Genomic DNA, 18618 nt, shown 5'->3' with positions numbered 1-18618 from the left:
ATAACACTTATTTTGAATTTAAATTATTTGACTAAACAAACATTTAAAATGAACAGAAAAGAGTATAAACTAGGATTGCATATCGGTCGGTTCGGTTCGAGTTTGAAAGTTATCGGTTCAACTTATCGATTATCGGTTTGTAGACATGTTAAACCGTTAAGATATCGGTTAATGGGTTATCGGTTAATCGATTGTTGTTTATTATCGGTTTATCCGTTAAGATTTCACACAAAAAAAAATCCAGAACAAAGAACCCATCTTCAAAACTGAAAGTAGCTTCAGCTCCTAAGACTATGTCGAACAAAATAATACAATTGAAATATGAAGGACGTAAACAAAATTGGACCAACTAAAGGTGTGATTTTATCAAACATGTCACTGCAAACACCAATGCATAAGGAAAATAAGAAACATTCTTCAGGATAGAATTGTAATTAAATAAATGATTATCGGGGTTATCGTTTCACCCGTTAACAAAATTGGCCAAACCGTGACCCGACCCAATAAGCCAATAATCACAGAGCACCACCTGATACCCGAACCAGTAATCCATTAATCCGAACCATTAACCCAATAATTAATTCGGATTATTGGTTTAACTATTAATATGCACAGCTAAGGCTGTTCACAGTTTTGGTTAAAACCAAAACCAAACCGAATAAAAAACTCGACATTTGGTTTGGTTTGGTTTGATTTGGTTTTAAATTTTAAAAACCGATAATATTTGGTTTGGTTATGGTTCTATTAAAAAATAACCGAATAAATAACCGAACCAAACCGATAAATTATATACATAAATTTTATAATTATTTATATGTATAATATTAGTTTTTCATAAATAATTATAAATATTTTATACCTTTTAATCACTAATTTGATTTTTGGTCTACTTATTTCACATGATTGTTTAAGGAGAAAAGAACAACTCTGTAGTCGAGACCCTAGCCTTGGAGATAGGGTCTGAAGATTGGGATTATTACACAAAGTTTTTTTAATAAAATGGGAGAATTGAGGGCAAAATGCAAGTACTGCCCCAAAGTTTAGGATCATTACACAAAGTTTTTTTATTTCATATATTTTAATTTTAATTTTAGGTAGTCTTTATGTTTAATTTATAATATGTATGTTTGTAACAACAACTAAAATCTCTTACGCTCTACTTTATTTCTAGGTATGTGTATTAAGATGACAAAAATGGTGCAGCCACTACTAAGATAGTTTTTAGCTTTATATGTAATAGTTTAGCAACTTTGGATAACTTGAGTGCTACACTATCACTAATAGTGAAAATATTTCTATGATGTATGTTTCACCTTAAATTATAAATAAAAGTTATCGTTTGAACCAAAAAAAGACATGTCTTTTTCAACTTTTTAATGTTTTACTGATAAGTCTCATGGCTGCTAGTCATAAATCGAAAAATTGAACCAAACCGAACCAAACCGACAATAACCAAACCGATGGTTATTATTTTATTTGGTTTGGTTATGGTTTTAGACATTTAAAAACTGACTAAATTGGTTTGGTTATGGTTTTTAATCAATAACCGATCCAAACCGAACCATGAACACTCCTATGCACAGCCCTAGTATAAACTAAGCAAAGCAATGAGAACTCTCATTGTAACACTACTATCCGAATGTTGATCTTCAAATACAGAAAGCTTGCTAACAGTGGATGCATGCATATTAATTGTATTTGGTACGAACATTAGGCTTAATACATGGATAACTTCTTAAATTTGTCATTAAATTACATTTAAATACTCAAAACGACGATTTGTTTCCATTACTCAATACCTAAAAACATGATAAAATAATCCTATTGGACACGTTTGATCAAATTTTTGAAAACCTTTTGCACGTATTCTCAAGTATATATTAGGAAGTTAAGTTAATCACACAAAAATATGTCATCGCGTTTAATTATATACATCGGCCTCAATTTGAACATGCTAGAGGTTTTACGGCTTATTCACGCAAATGTGTATAATTAAAGATATGACATATTTAAATTGTTTACCCCGAATTTACGTAACAATTAGATTTGTAAGCGAGGTATAGGATACGTGGATGAACCTTAATCTATTTGGTTGGTGTGAAGTGTTAATGGATTTGTTTGTAGTTATATCTATATATATACGTGTTTGCGCTATATGTATGTGTACTATGATTGATGATTTATGCCAAATATATTAAGCAATATTGAAAGGATGAGCAAGCTAGCCAGGAAGAACACCACAAAATCCCAGGATAATATCTTTAAGAGAGTATTTGTATATTTGATGATTACAATATTGAGATGAAAAGGAAGCTAACCTAAAAAAGGGGAGGAATGTCCTCTATTTATAGGTATGCTTCATGGGCCATAGATACAATACAAAAAGCCTTTATGAATAAAAAACCCTAAAAAAGATAAGGTTGATCCGTACGGTCTGACACCCGTACGGTCGTCAGCACAAATGGCGGAACGGTTTCATGACGCGTGGCAACCTCACAACCGGTTATCCGGACCAACGGACACGCTGATTTAGGCTCGGTCTATCCGGACCAACGGACACGCTTATCTTGTGTCGGGTCAATTACATCCGATACGACACCCCCGGTGTGGAGAAAAGATGGAACATGCTCGTGTTCGTTTGGACTTATCCTCGGCTTCAATCTCACCGGTCACACATTGATCCGATTTTTACCGTATACATAAATGTTTAACTTATTTATGTAATTAACACTTAAGAACACGCGCAATTTTTTTTTCAAAATCTGAACCAAAAGTATTTAATATGAACACTTTATCATGTATTCAGTTTAGCCTTCAGATTGCTCAATTGAAACAAATTTTTTTTCAAGTGTCTAAATAAATTTTATTAACAAATTTAAGAGGCTAGCGATGTAGAACTTTATGTGAAAATTGAAAGTTTTTCATGTAAATATTTGTTCTCCCGTTTTCCCCAATTTTATGTGAGAGTGAAGCATAACTTAGTCGTTAAAATTTTAAAATTGTTTTTACTGGAAACTGGAAAGGTCTGCAAGGAAATTTGGCAAATCGCTTTTCCATAAGCACGCTGGACAAAGAAGGGTCCATCACGCCAACTGCAATCCTACGAGTCTCCGACCAGCCGACCTACTGTTCTGCAACAAAAAGCTCCGTCACGTGCAAAAATGGCTTAATTCTTCCAATTTGAGTAGCAAATTATGAACAGTTCCAATCATATGAGGTCCCATTAATGGCTGAATTCCATTTATTCAGGAAATAATTATCCATCCTATTTTCCTCCGGTCAAACTGAAATATCATACCATGACGTCGGAAAATCTCTAATCTGAAACTCAGACCCCGAGTTATATATTTTTCCACTGTCATTTTTATTTCTGTCTGTGTCAATATTGATGATCTCTAAAGCTTAAACTAGAAATATAAAATCTAAAAAGCAATTTCTTACTGGCATTTTCCCTGTTCTTTCAGCAAACATAATTTTCAAAACGAATAAAATATCTTCTCTTGTGGCTTTAAAGACCGAAAAAGAAATAACTTTCTCGTGAATGGAAGTATCCCTGCATAGGAAGTTAAAGAAGAGAAAAAATTAGGAAAACCAAGCAGAAGAAACAGGTAGGAAAAAGGAAGAGGAAAAGTTGCAAATTCCCAACAGATTCAGAGATCCGACGCCTAGGAAGGAGAGCTTATAATATCGTATCACTAGGACATCAGTTTTTTATTTTCGTCTAATTCACACGCAATTCCCTCCGGATTCTTCTTTTCATTTCCCCGCCATTTATGACTTTCTGCAATGATTTTAGCATTCCTTGTTAGACTTAATTATTCTCTCTAGCTCAAATTATCTTCTTTTTTATTTTTGTATACACCTGGGGTATTAATGACTAAATTATAGTCTTTCTCTATTAAATATTTACTGTGTCATCTCGATTAATGACAAAATTTTAGATAAAATGGGAAAAATTAATAAGTTGAGCTTTGAACTTCTATAACGACAAATAACTCAGACAATTATTTTTAGTAACTACGATATATAATTTGAGATGGAGAGAATATTTAATTAAGGATAGTTTAGTCAAAATACTTTTTTTTAAAGAAATTTCAAAATACCTATTTTTTTAGAAATTACTCCCTCCGTCCCGTAATAAGTGGTTTTTTAGACTTTTTATTTTATTTCAAAATAAGTGGTGCTTTAGAATTTCAAGAAGAAATTGATCTTATTCTTCCATAATTATCCTTATTTACATAATCAAGAATCATTAAGCTTTTTTGTTTTAGCTATGCATTTAATTAGGGTGAATTAGTAAAAACACTCCTAATTTTTTAGAAACTAGCACTTTCTAAGGGGTATTCATTAACATAAACTAAAAAAATTACTACTACTAATTATGAAACGGATGGAATAGTATTTTCTTCGAGCGTGTGGTGGAGAATAAGTGAACACTTATTTGAAACCAAGGAGAGCATAATTTCCATTAATTCAACGCGGAAGGCAGAGCAAACAAACTAGTCTAATCTTTTGGACTTTTGGAGGGATGTGAATGTACGATTTAAACATTGTGTGAAATGTTCCGTGAAAATAGACATCTAATAAAATATTAAATCAAATAATTTAATCTTACCGTTTAAAAATCAAAGTGACATTGTCTGCAAATATATGTTGAAACAATGTCCATCCACCTTCGTTTCGAGGACTTAAGATAAGTAAACGATACAATTGTGTTTTTTTCCTAGTCAACACCTATATGGTTCTGCTACATAGCTAATTTCACACAGCCAACTGACCATTTGAGATGCGTATAAATTTTTGTTAACCGTGATTTAATGTAAAACCATACACGAATAACATATGTAAATACATTTCGTGCATATGTTGGTCTGGATAATCTTTTGTCGTTTTTCGGCTATGGCCATATATTTTTTTTAGAAGTAATTCAAAAGTCACTACCGCTAACCTAACTAGTCTACATCGATATATGTTAGCAAACATCAAGATTCATGCCTAGAATAAATCTGTCACAATGTAGAAGTAATTCAAAAGTCACTACCACTAAAACCACTAACTAATTTACATGGATATATCATATACTATATGTTAGCGAACATCAAAATTCATGCCTAGATTATATCTGTCACAATGTAGGACAATCTTTTCGATAAAAATATATATTCATATCAAATTATACCAACTTACTCATGATTAAAAAATTTAATAATATAAAAATATATATCAATATTTATGATTTAAAGAGTGGAAAAAATGGAATGATAAATATCAAGTACATTATAAATCTTTTTACAATATTTTCATGTAGTATTTTCTTAAAACACATATTTATTACACATCCGTTAAATTTTCCCAAGTCACCAAAATTCAATCGGATGAGGTGGCCACTGGCAACTGGCAAAGGCAAATGCTCCGCAACGAAGAAAAGGACCGTGTCGGGTGCTATTTCACCTTTTTGTCGTCAACCTCAACTAACGCCGTTCTTTTTCACCCAAACGGACGTTCGTCACTATAACGGCGTCTTAATTTCACTCACATCGTACAGTAAAATTTCCACGCACCACTCTTTTGTCACAGTGACTGAAAATATAGTACTGTGTGTGAACCTGCGCTTTGCTTTATCTTCATTCTCCTTTTTCACATTTCCTCCTCCACTGCCATATCTGATAACTCCCATTTTCGCCATTTATTTTACTGTTTATTACTACAAAATCATTTGCATCTACATGAAGGTAGTAATTTGCATCTAGGATCTTACTACTATTTACAATGGGGAGTGTATCATCTGAAGAAGGTTCTAGTGAGAGATGTGGAAGTTACAGTTTAAGTGCTGATGTGAGTGAGTCTGAAAGTTCTTCAAGTAGTTTCTCTTGTCGGCGTTATGATGCTGAAGGAGGCGCGTCATCTCCACTCGCTTGTCGGAGATTGCCCGGTAAATCAGAGTTTCCGACACCAATGATACCACCATTCATGTTCCCGGTCATTGGCGGCAAAGATGTAGTGCTCTGTAATGACAAATCCGACAAACGCCAAGCAGATTTATCTGGTTCGTGCACTGTAAAGAATCGCCATTATTATCTTATTTACTTTGATTCTGATAAACTAACTACTTTTTTGCTACAAGCACAAATAAAATGGAGTCATTGAACTTAGTGCTAGTCAACATTTATCTTTTTGGTTGCAATAACAAGATCTATTTATGGAAGTTGATGTTTAATACTTCATTATTACCTTTATTAACTAGATTTGTTACTGTGCATCTGTTGATATGTGGACATTTGCTGCTTTCTTACCTTTACTCTTGTGGTTTATGCATTTTCTTATCTATGCGATTTCACGCTAACCTGGTGGTGATTTATGGAGGTTGATGTTTAATACTTTTACTGGACTTCGTTATTACCTTCATTGACTAGATTTGTTACTGTGGATATGATGAAATGTGTGGACATTTTGCTGTTTTTTTTTTTTAATACCTTTACTGTTATTTCTGTAGAATGTAGGTTATCCTTTTTTGACTTTTACTTGTGTTTCATTTAGAAATTGATTTGATGAAGGAGAGATTCGCCAAGTTGCTTCTTGGTGAGGACATGTCTGGAGGTGGTAAAGGGGTTTCTACGGCACTCGCAATCTCAAACGCTATTACAAATCTATCTGGTTAGTTTAAAAAGAAAAAAGAAAATAAGATAAAAAAATTACATCTGATTTTGTATTGAAATTGTTTTTTTTTTTTTTTTTTCTGTGTTATAATTGTAGCTACTATATTTGGGGAACTCTGGAGGTTGGAGCCACTGGCTGCTCAAAAGAAAGCAATGTGGTGTAGGGAGATGGAGTGGTTGTTATGTGTTAGTGACTCTATTGTGGAGCTTGTGCCTTCCATTCAACAATTTCCTGGAGGAGGCACATATGAAGTAATGGCAACGCGACCACGTTCTGATTTATATTTGAACTTGCCTGCTCTGAAGAAACTTGATGCCATGTTGATTAGCATACTTGATGGGTTTCGTGACACGGAGTTTTGGTATGTGGATCGAGGGATAGTTTTAGCTGATGGAGATGACTGCGACTCTTATCCTTCCGGAATAGGGTATGGTAGGCCTTCAGTTCGGCAGGAAGAGAAGTGGTGGCTGCCTTGCCCAAAAGTTCCCCCAAAAGGGTTGTCAGAAGAAGGTAGGAAGAGATTGCAACAGTGTAGGGATTGCACAAACCAGATATTGAAGGCAGCCTTGGCAATCAACAGTAATGTTCTTGCTGAGATGGAGACTCCAAGTCCTTATATCGAAACTTTGCCCAAGGTTTGCATCCAGTTGAATTGCTTACTTAAAGTTGAATTTTCTAGCTTGTGCAGCCTATGTCAGTTACTTTAATTCTTCCTGTGTTTCCTTTGCCGCCTTCCTTGCACCAGTGATTATTGTGCTGTATCTGTTATTTAGATCACTTACACACAAAAAATGAGATGAAGTAGGTTGCCGGTGTCCAATGTTAGTGGTAGCTCAACGTTTATGCTTTAGAAAACCCAGTAAAAGGATACAAAATAAAGTTTCCTCCTCATCCAAAAAAAGTTAACAAAATAAAGTTTCCTATTTGATCGGCAACTCTAAAATTAATTCTCAGGAAATTTGTTCGTTTTCCCCCCTGCATTTGCAGTTGTTATCCTCGTATGGGTATTTCTATTATCCTCCTAAGGTCATCTAGAGTGCTTATTTGATGAAAACAAATGATTGTTTACTTGTCAGTTGCAACTGTTCATTTCTTTAATTGTATCTTAAATTCTTATTGCAGAGTGGAAAAGTGTGTCTAGGTGATATCATCTATCGCTACATCACTGCTGACAATTTCTCTCCTGAGTGTCTTCTTGATTGCCTGGACTTGTCGTCAGAGCACCATACACTGGAAGTTGCAAATAGAATTGAGGCTGCTGTGCACGTTTGGAGACTCAAGGACCAGAAGAAACATCCACATAAAAGAAAATCTAAACGCAAGTCATGGGGAGGGAAGGTCAAGGGCCTTGTTGCAGATGGTGATAAGAATCAATATCTGGCAGAACGAGCAGAAACACTCTTGCATAGTCTCAGGCTTCGCTTCCCTGGTCTTCCTCAAACTGCACTTGACATGAACAAAATCCAGTATAACAAGGTAGGTGATACGAACTCATATGAAGAGTAAATGACAAAGTAGAGCAGATAAGAGACAAAGTGCAACATTTATTTTGATAAGAGAAGAAATATTATGAGATATTTCTTGCTTTATAATGATAAATTCTATGCGACGGGACACGTAAGCAGTGGAAGTTCTTGTTATACATTTTCTCAATGTGTGAAGAATGCCTTCAGTTCTGATCTTATGGAACTTTATTCTTGGTTCTATTTCTATATCGGTGATTGATATCGTGAAATGTTTCTGATGGCATTAGAAGCAGTGGATAAAGTAGTGTGAAAAGAGTGGAAATGAATCTTCACTATAATAAATGCAGTAACAATTGGATACACAGGGGACATAACTGTCTTCATCTATTGTGCTCTCTGAAAACTTAATATGTTCTGCTGCAGGATGTTGGACAGTCAATTCTCGAGAGCTACTCAAGGGTCATGGAGAGCTTGGCATTTAACATTATGGCAAGGATTGATGATGTGTTATTCGTAGATGATGCAACAAAACGATGTGCTGCAGCAGAGTCCATATCCCTCTTCAATAGGGGAGGTTTGGGTGGTCTTCCAGTTCAAAAGCGAATGTCACCAAGCCCCTTCTCTATACAGCATTCCCCTTTTGCCTCTCCATTTGCTACACCAACCTTTTGCTTATCTCCCCTGATTGGTAGCCCAGGGAAGGCAGTTTCTCCTTCTAAGGCTTGTTCCAAGGTACCGCCATCGACTAAACTGGAGAAAGTGACACCAACTGATTTGGATAAATTGTGGTCATATGCAGGGAATCTTAGTGCAAGAAGACCTTCTAAGGATGCTCCTGAACGGGACTGAGAATTAACAGATGACTAGTCAAGGATGCTTTGATCTCAATTATGTTCTTTATCATGTATATTTCTTTTAGGATAGTGCGGTTCAAAATTGTCAACCTGATCTTCATTGGTTGTTATATTGAGAAGGATAGCATTAATGTAGCACAGTTTTTGCCTGGCAAGTGCAAAATAGCAGCTTTCTTGTGGTATAGAAAAGAAGAAATTGCTGCTTGAGTAGCTACCGTTAGATGTAGCAAAGTGATTGCTCCATGGCATAACCTTCTATATTTCAGTCTACAATATTTTCTTTCTAACATACTAGCATAGATGTGTTAGTACTTACCAAATATCTCAATTATTATCATCCTCAGTTCATCATCTCTAATGGGCTGTTTGTGTGGGGTGTCCTTCCAACTTTTTCAATAATGATTGTCCTTCTATCATCTCCTCTCTGTTTAGTGTCCCACACTAAGCCCTTACAGATTCAGAAAACATGTTTGAGTATATTAGCCTGGAATTTCCCAGCAATTATTGTATTAAAATAAGTATACTGATCATATTTATAGCACTAAGACATCTGTCAAGTACTTAAAAAAAAACATCAGCTAGTTTACGCTCACCGTGGGAAAGTTAGGAGCAGTGAAGATGAAGAGTGATGAGAGCTCTGTCTTGAAGAAGAGAGCTATCGTGTCATTCGGGCAGTAAAGTTGTTAAATTCCCAGTATGAAAGTAATACTTGCAGAGAACATATTTCTCAGGTTCCTTGTATTTTTTCTGAATAGAGAACAAAGTAGGCTTGTGAGCACATATGACTGTATCCGTAATATTTTCCTGTTGCAAGAATGAAGTCGTGAGCCTGATGATTCGTTTGCTTTTAGACCATTTTGGTTTTTGTAATCTTCTAGAACCAACACATGTAGCTCACCATTCCAATCTAAGAGATTGGTACTGCTCAACTTAGGGAAGAAACCTTTAGGGAAAGTAGTATGGCCAATATAGCTCTCATTCTCCATATCCAAAATATCAACATCATCATCCTTTTCAACGAACCAAATTCAATAAGCAACTCCCTTCCTAAAGAAAACCTGAGTTCTCTTCCTATTCCTATTCCGATCATTGTTCTGCAAGTCATCATCAGTAGGCACCTCAACAGCTCGCCAGCAATAAGTATTCCCGACAAACCCAACATGAAGAATTTCATAACCAAGCTGTGATTGATGATTTTCATGAATGGAGAGCAACTTCACGGCTTGGATAGAGGGAACAAAGTCCAAGGATGCACAAACTAGGGTCTGTGGGTTGGGGATTTCAATATACTGGTCCAATAAAGGGTGGCTTATGCGGGCGGTATCTCACAGGTGAAGATGAATATTGCATCACAAATAAGCCCTGACTACTCTGGCTTATATTCTGTCTTATGGGGGTACGAAACCATGCATGAAACAGCGCACGTTAATGTAATTGAAATCCGAAAATAAGAAGAAAGGACTTGACTTGATCGCGCTACTCAATATACTAGTATAGTATAGAATGGTGTGTTCCAGTGATAGATTGGTTAGAAATATGGTATCGAGATCGCCTTTTCTCAATCTAGTAAGAGGGATTGGTTAAAATAGATGGATTCCTTTCTTCAATGCATTCCATTTAAACAAATCATCCAATCCCGATTGCCAAATGCGAAGGTACGTGAAATCATGGTGTAGAAATAGGGCATTTCGAAGCTTCCAATTAACTAATTTGAATCTCCACATACTTAAGGGCAACGTAGCTTAAGATGTCAAGGATGATTTTATCTGGAAGGCACGAGTTGGTCATGGCTAATTTTGCTTCAAGGGGATCAGAGATGAGATTACAAGCAGGTTTTCAAAGTATAGGTTATACAATATATTTATAATAGTTTTCGCCATCCAAATTCCAAAACCAATATAAACAACGAGTACTCTAAATCCAAACAGCAATAGGTAATACGGTTTGCAAATCCAATATCAATAAGGTTTCAGACGGATATCAAATTATTACTTACTACTTTTTAAGTGCTAGAAACCATGTCCATTTTTGGGTAAATAGAAGCCGATCCCGACTAGATTGAAATTAACACAGTTGTTCTTGAAGTAGACGCCAAAAGTACTTTAACAGCGTTATGCAGTGCTCATAAAATATTAGAACCTACAAAGAACTTAAATTAGGAAATGAAATCACTTGTTTGTAAATATTCTTAAACTGCCAAGTCTTAGAACTCAATGCACTTGCATTTCATGAATCTTAAAATTTACTCATATGTAACAATCAAATGATCAGAGGGAACTAACATAAATATCCTAATTTAGCAGAATTGCACAATCCTCCATCCAATAACTGGTAAGCATATGCACTGTACTTAAAATAAGAAAGGTGGAATTGAAGCAAACCCCATTGAGTTAAAAACAAATGAAGATCCTTGATTCTTTACCATAATACCAACATGTCAACTTATTAATTTATTAGTGCAAGTCAGTGCCTCACAAGCACGTCGTTATGGGGGTTAAATCTTGAAATAAATGTGAAATTCCGAAGAAAACCATATGTACAATTTCAAGTAGTCCAGCATATCATCAGCTTTGACTAGCTCCTTGTTTCTTTTTATCTCCATTAAGCTCCACGAGAGTTAGATTTTCAGCTCATTCAGCTCAGCCTGCATGAAATCGCAAATATAATAAAAAGAGATACATTTTAAGTCGTTAAAGGGTGTGGGGGGGAAAACCAACAGAAGGACAGAAAGAAAAGGCAGGATAGTTGCGGTGGCGGCAAATGGAACCCCCAAGCTTTCCCCTTTTTTTTTGGTGGAGTTGCCAAAGCATTAGGCGTTTGGGCAATATTTGATTGAAGTTAAAAAGAGTAGTTGAAGTTGAAGTTGAAAAAGCGTACTTGGAGTTGTGCTCGACATGAACTTCACTTGGAGAAATGTTGAACTTATTTGAGTAACACCATTAATTCACAAAAAATTCTCTTCAAACAAGTAATCCAGCTTTACATTCTCTATCCCAAGTTGAAGTTAAAACAATGAACCAAGTTGTAAGACAATCATTGATAGGAAAATAACATTTGAAATTGAAGTTGAAAATAGTTTTCAAGGCGGACCAGCTCTCGGCTGGTAATATGTGCTTCTAGCACAAAATATTTTTCACCAAGGAGCTGGGGCATCAGCAGGTGATTTTCAGTGATTCAATGTTTAACGAAATACTATTTTCTTTCAAAGGAAGGCTGATAGCTCGTTATCCATCTTTAACTATTTCAAAAGTTTAATTGCCAGAGTATCATCCAAACACAAAAGGTCCAACACTAGTCTAAATCTAGATAACATGGTGATGAACAGATAAATCAGAGAGAACATATACACAGAACCAAATCACAAACGAGAGCAAAGAAGAGCCTCTATCTATATCCCATATGAACCAGCAGGCAAGCCATGGAATAACATAAAAGTATCACATTGCCTAATCAAATGCACAATCTTATAGCATAAGCAGTGTAAAGGCAATCAGACCTAAAACAACAACATAAAACACCACTTACATCAATGGGCTGAGGCGAACAAATCCAAGGAGGAGGAGGCCAAAACAACTCAGCATAGCCTCGGAAACTGCTTACAGGACCAATGCTTCCATTTTCCAAACTAAACACACCTATCCCGTGATTCTTCCACAATCCTCCACTATCTTCCGTGCTACAAAAATTCTGATCCGCGAAAAGTATACAGTTCCCTTTACACCTAGAATCAAGCTCGGAAACCAACACGGAAAACGTACAATTATCCCCCACAAACAACATCCTATCTTCCAACTTAGTTACCTCAACCCACCTCTGCATATCTCCATCCAATTTATAAACTTTAAACTTAACCGTCCTTTCACTCATGTAACTGTCAAATTCCTCATAAAACTCAACATTCTCATTGTATCCAAGATCATCTTCAGGTCCAATACTCAAATACTTATCAACCATCAACAAATCCCCACAAGATTCCATAAGAAACTTTTTATCACCCCCAAACACAGAATTAGCAACAACTTCTAATTCTGGAGTTTCCCCACAGCTCAATTTAACAAGAACTCCCTTACCAGTATTATCAACAGCATAAAAGTTTCCATCTTTCATAATAACATCATCATAAGGCAAAGATAACTCATCAACAATTTCCCACTTTATATCACCAGATCTATACATTACCAATTTCCCAGAAACATGAATTGTCAACAACACAAACCCATCTTTTTCCAAACGAACAGCAACTTTTTCCATGTAAAGATTCCCAGCATCAGCAATCGAATTAGCCATAGGTCTATACTTAATAAACTGAAGAGTATATTCTTGACACAATTCAAGAATTGGGTAGTTCGAGGAATCAAGAATCTTGGGGAAATTCAAAGGAAGGGGTTTAAATTGAGATCTAGAAAGAGGATTAAGTAAATTTTCACGATCAAGTTTGACAATCCAACCATGGTTGTTCTTATTAGATGATGTTGTTTGATTAGGTGAATGGAGAAGGTAAAGGGGTGATTTTGAGAGTCTAAAACCCCAACTATTTTCAGTGATACTAATACCATCATTAGGGAGAATGGGAAAACGGGAAGGGGAAGAAAGGTAAGGTTTAGGAGGAACGGAAGAACGCCATGAAGAACAAACGGAACGGAAACGGAGGAAATCGATTTCTGTCAAGAGGTGTTTGGATATGAGGTCTATGAGTTCTCTTGGTAGTTGAGACCATTCAGCCATTATAGTAGATTTGATTGATTGATTTTCTGATTCTTGAATGGTGAAACAGAGATTTGTAACTTCGTACTTATACTTTTTGAGTGCAAATTGCAGAAGATAGCTTCCTGGAAATAGCCTCTGCCAATTGACACATGGATGAGAATGTACAAGGTTGTTTTGGGCCTTGTGAAACCCTTTTGGGCCACCCACAGGCCGGGCATGGGTCAAGGGTTGTGTTGTGTTTTTTTTCTTCTTTTCTTCCTATAATTCTATGATTTTGTATTCTTGGCAAACTTGTTTGGATGAAACAAAATAAGCGGTACTTATAAGTTGGAAACGGTTATAAATCGAAAAAAAATAAGTTGGGGTAGGCTAAAATTTATTTTTTTTAGACTTATAATTTGTTTAGATAAATTAGCAAAAGGACCTAATTACTTTTTTAGGCTTATTTTATGAATAAAATGACTTTAATTTTGAGTAATTAAAATATTTAAAAAAAAGTTGAAAACAGCTTATGAGCAACTTATAAGCCAATCCAAACGAGCTCTTAACCGGGCAATTTGCAATATTGTCCTTATTCGGGGGTGTTCTTTAATTTTTGTCCCTCAAATTGCTAGTCTTTAACTTTTGTCTTTTCGCCTAAAATATCCCAAAATTCTGAGTTCAAACCCCGGTTCAGTTTAAAAAAAAATCACAAGGCAGAGTTTCATAGCAAACTTAAGCCTAGCCTTGCGAAATTATTTTTTTACTGAGCGGGAGTTCGAACCCAAATTCTCAGGATATTTTCGGTCATTTTTTTTAATCGAAGGGAAATAATTAAAAACCACCAATTTGAGGGGCAAAAAATAAAGCTTCTTTGAAGGGAAATCCGTGCAGAAAAATGTATTTAAATTACGAAACATAAACATAACTACATTTTGGGTTGTATAGCAAATACATGAGTTGATACAGTTTTTTCATGCGATTTCAGCTGATACAATTGATACCCTCTAATACAACTCCTTTGATACCCCAGATACAACTCTTTCGTTGATACATTTGATACCCGCTTGATACAGCTACCGTAGCTATGTTTTGTAAATACGCAAACTATAGTTATGTTTTGTAATTAGGCTCTAAACAATAGCTATTTATGAATTTTTTTCTCTGTATTTTTATATCTTATCTTATAGGTTTTAAGTTATTTTCTTATGTAATTGAAGTATACAACACGCCCAGTGTAATCCCACAAGTGGGTTCTGGGGAGGGTAAAATGTACGCAGACCTTACCCCTATCTTGGAAGATAAGGAGGTTGTTTCTGAAAGACTCTTAGCTCAAGAAAAAGTAGGGCAAAAGGTAAGATAAGAATTGACGAAAGTGAAGAAGCCATGGCACAATACTATAAATAAGCATTATGAAGAAAAGTAACAGTAATGCAGCAAACTAATACGATAAATGAAGTACAAGAGATAGCAAATAGTAAGAATCGAAGTGCGGGAAACTACAAAGATAATACTACGTCTACGTCTACAAAGATAAGTGAAATTCTACGTTACCAAAACATCATATTAAGTTGGTACTGTCACGACCCAACCCCGTAGGCCGCGACTAGTGCCCGAGCTGGGCACCCGTACACACTCATTAACCATAATCGGTGCACAAATCGCTTATACATATACAAAGATCAAACGGCGGACCATAGCTAGCATAATCGGATCTTATACATACGAGAGAGGTGAAACGTCGCCCCCAAATCTGTCACAAATACATATATACATATCGACATGTCACAACTTTCGACAAATGATTTCGCATATAAGCCGGCAAGGCTATCGAATACGGGGGACGTCCAAAACACAAATCACGCGATACATGGTGAACGGTGACTACCCGTACCCACGCATATATGTCTACGGACCTGCAAGAGTAATAACAAAATCACATGCGGGACGGGGACCCCGCCGTGCCCGTGAATAGTCATATACATATGCATCGGAAGGTACGTACCCAAACATAGGCTCGGAATAAGGGAGCGCTCCAAGACAGGTGAACAGGGAACCCTAGGCAGTGGATCATCCAAACAAGTATCTGTACAACGCGGCATGAAACGCGACCCGAAGAAAGTGGGTCAGTACGGAATATGTACTGAGTATGCAAAGCAGGAAAAACAGTAAATAGGATCATAATCAGTACAAGAGGTATAGAAAGTAAATGCAATATCCAAAATACCAAAATGCTTACTCATTAAAACACAAATCATGCATGGGGCTCTTAGAATATGGTCGCCCGCCCGTCATTGGCGTCATAACACAGCATAACACCAGAAGGTTTCATATCTCCGTATCCCCGTCACACATCATAACATCATATCACAGCATAACGCCATAACACAGCATAACACCAAATATACACGGTACCCGGCCCTCTAGCGAGGGCTCGGTGAGCCGGATACATCATACTCCCGAATATAACATAGTGCGCACGATAACATAACCGGCCCGGGACTCGGTGAAAGATATAACAACCATATGCACGAGCAGAGTCGTGGGAGACTATATGCAGTTTAAAACATTTTCGAAAACTCCATAAAATAGTCAAATCAAGTTTTCCCCAAATGTCACTCGGGAACATAGCAAATAGAACTTTAAAAATCTTAGATACGTATCAAAATCATATGAAGTAGCTTATGGAAGTCAAGAACATAATCGTCGTTACAGACTCAATAGGTAAGTAAGTAATCGACGCTCGAGGGTTAACACGATAGTCATGTTAAGTTCTTTCAAAAGTCGTTAGAACTATACAAAGGAAAGTCGCGGGACCCACGGACGAGCGTCAACCCAATCCGAGCCCGCCTATGGAAGGTATAGTCATCATACGCTACAGAGCCTTACGAGCATATCGAGGCGATCCGGTTAAATACACGAAAGTTACGACCCTTTTCGGCATAGAGCCGTTTAGGAACAAAACTTTTTGTGCAACGTTTGAAAACTAATTATTCCAAAGACATAAGGATCATTATTCAATTATATTACGAATGCCAACGTTACAAAGGTAAATAAGAATCGTAGACACACTCGGATCGCAAGAATAGAGTTATCCCGAGGCTCGTAGCACAGCCTACTTATAGCTAAGACATGCCAAAAGAAAGAAGGGTTAAGCTTTACATACCTCGTCCGCTTCCTAAGCTAATCCAAACTTAAGTGTCGACTTCTCAAATCTACAATAACATCATTTGGCACCAAACATTAGTCATGAGCGCTTAGAAATCCAATTCTAAGTTAGCATTTTATTCTGAGAAATTTGTTTCCCACCTGTAAATTCAACAACCCCGAGAATCCAACTCGGCCAAATCTTCAACAACAATCCCAACAACCATACCAACAACATCAACAATCAATTCAAAATGCATTCTAACGTCAATAACTCTTTTCTACATAATTCGACAACATTCCATTTACATTCAAATTAACCACATATGATCAAGCCAACATCAATGCCTTTACATTCAAATACTAATCCGAACCTCTTCAACATGATTCAAGAACATTTCAAACAATCCGCGCGACATTCAAAACGACTCAACCAACATACCTGAACCCGAAACCTTCCAATTTCAATAGACCACACAACAACACATTTCTTTCTTCCGAATGAACTACACCAACAATCTACACATTAACAACATTACCCTCAATAATACAAGAAACTATAATAAAATCACATTATCTTCTCCAACAATCTACAAACGATTACAACTTCGATTTGCATCATTAAACCATCATTTTCATTATGGAATCCATGCAACAACAACCAAAAATATTAAATAAGCATTAGTTCATCACTCTAACACCACCAACACCTACACGGCCCAACTTCAATACACAATATTTCATGAATTTCATTCATTTCCACACACCACAACACACATAAACCGTCCATAACATATGAAAAGAGGATTAAAACTTACCTTCTTCACTTAGTTCTTCAACATGGCTTGGGTTGAGAATTACAAGAATAAATGGTTTGCTTGCTCTAACAATTACTCCATGTTGTTTAGGACCTTCCAATGAGTTGAAAAGCTAGAAGAAATTATTTTTTTGATGGAGATTTTTGGACCTCCATTTCCCTTCTCCATGGCCGAATGGCCTTCATTTTTTTTCTCTCCAAGTTTCTTGATTGTTCTAAGTGTAGAAGATGAAAAATACACTTGACTTAGTCATATTTTATTAACATATACAAGGCATCCATGTGGCCATGGCCCACTCTCCATGTGTGTCATACCCTATTTTAACCAGGGTCAAAATAGTTTACAACATCCGGGTAATTCCGGGGTTAATTAAAGTCTAAGGAGTCGCCACCTAATTATTTATGGTGAATTAGGGCACCTAAGGTAATTAAAGTTATTATCTAAAGTTAATTTTATGTTAAAGTCTACGAAACCGAAAAGACCTGAGTAAGGGTTCAACTAACCTAGAGGGAAGGTGTTAGGCATCCTCTAAGTTCCGTTAATAATGGTTAATCCGACCAGACTTAGATGAATTAATAAAGAAAACGGTCCCAAAATATAAGTATAGCATTTTAATGTTTAAGAAAATAGCTTGCATTATATGTGAAATATAATACATGGTATAAAGTTGACAAAATATAGTGTTTAGGAAATCATATTTAAAACAAAAAATAAATAAATAAAAGACTTTTGATTGGCAATATCCCAAAAATAGTCACGGACTAATGTCATTTGACTCAAGTTCTAGTTCAAAGTTGAAACGTTTCCAGGTTCTAAGATTTAAGGATGAGATTGGCCATTTGACTTCCAAAAATGTTACAGCCATTTGCAAGCTCAAAAGCTCCTCTTACGATAGTTAGAAAAATAATTGTTTACTAACTTAAGGTCCAAAATACTAAATAGTACTCTGTTTTCATAAAACTAAGTTCACAACCAAAATAAACAAAGGCA

At 36.0% G+C, this 18618-nt stretch overlaps 2 protein-coding genes across 2 annotated transcripts; one reads left to right on the top strand and one right to left on the bottom strand.

The window, feature by feature from the left end:
* Positions 1-5587: 5587 nt before the first annotated feature.
* On the top strand, positions 5588-9266 carry LOC132065194 (rop guanine nucleotide exchange factor 1). Its single transcript, XM_059458465.1, has 5 exons — positions 5588-6046; positions 6538-6654; positions 6754-7292; positions 7780-8133; positions 8547-9266. The coding sequence occupies exons 1-5, from the start codon at positions 5770-5772 to the stop codon at positions 8970-8972; spliced, it is 1713 nt and encodes a 570-aa protein (XP_059314448.1). The 5' UTR covers positions 5588-5769; the 3' UTR covers positions 8973-9266.
* Positions 9267-11178: 1912 nt separating this feature from the next.
* LOC132065196 (F-box protein SKIP23) lies at positions 11179-13794 on the bottom strand. Its single transcript, XM_059458466.1, has 2 exons — positions 12503-13794; positions 11179-11621 (listed from the first exon to the last, which is right to left on the bottom strand). Exons 1-2 carry the CDS (start codon positions 13700-13702, stop codon positions 11595-11597), a joined length of 1227 nt encoding a protein of 408 aa, XP_059314449.1. The 5' UTR covers positions 13703-13794; the 3' UTR covers positions 11179-11594.
* Positions 13795-18618: the final 4824 nt, after the last annotated feature.

Source organism: Lycium ferocissimum, chromosome 7 (assembly GCF_029784015.1).
Source record: "Lycium ferocissimum isolate CSIRO_LF1 chromosome 7, AGI_CSIRO_Lferr_CH_V1, whole genome shotgun sequence".
NCBI classification, from domain to species: domain Eukaryota; kingdom Viridiplantae; phylum Streptophyta; class Magnoliopsida; order Solanales; family Solanaceae; genus Lycium; species Lycium ferocissimum.
Note: the sequence above shows the minus strand (reverse complement) of the source record. Positions and strands in the feature narration are given on the sequence as shown.

What these genes read in the sequence shown, in the direction of transcription:
- LOC132065194 (XM_059458465.1), top strand. Translation starts at nt 5,770, where the DNA reads ATGGGGAGTGTATCATCTGAAGAAGGTTCTAGTGAGAGATGTGGAAGT. An exon ending in ACGCCAAGCAGATTTATCTG is followed by an intron (nt 6,047 to 6,537) that starts GTTCGTGCACTG and finishes TGTTTCATTTAG; the next exon opens with AAATTGATTTGATGAAGGAG. An exon ending in CGCTATTACAAATCTATCTG is followed by an intron (nt 6,655 to 6,753) that starts GTTAGTTTAAAA and finishes TTATAATTGTAG; the next exon opens with CTACTATATTTGGGGAACTC.
- LOC132065196 (XM_059458466.1), bottom strand. Translation starts at nt 13,702, where the DNA reads ATGGCTGAATGGTCTCAACTACCAAGAGAACTCATAGACCTCATATCC. An exon ending in GTTCGCCTCAGCCCATTGAT is followed by an intron (nt 11,622 to 12,502) that starts GTAAGTGGTGTT and finishes GATTTCATGCAG; the next exon opens with GCTGAGCTGAATGAGCTGAA.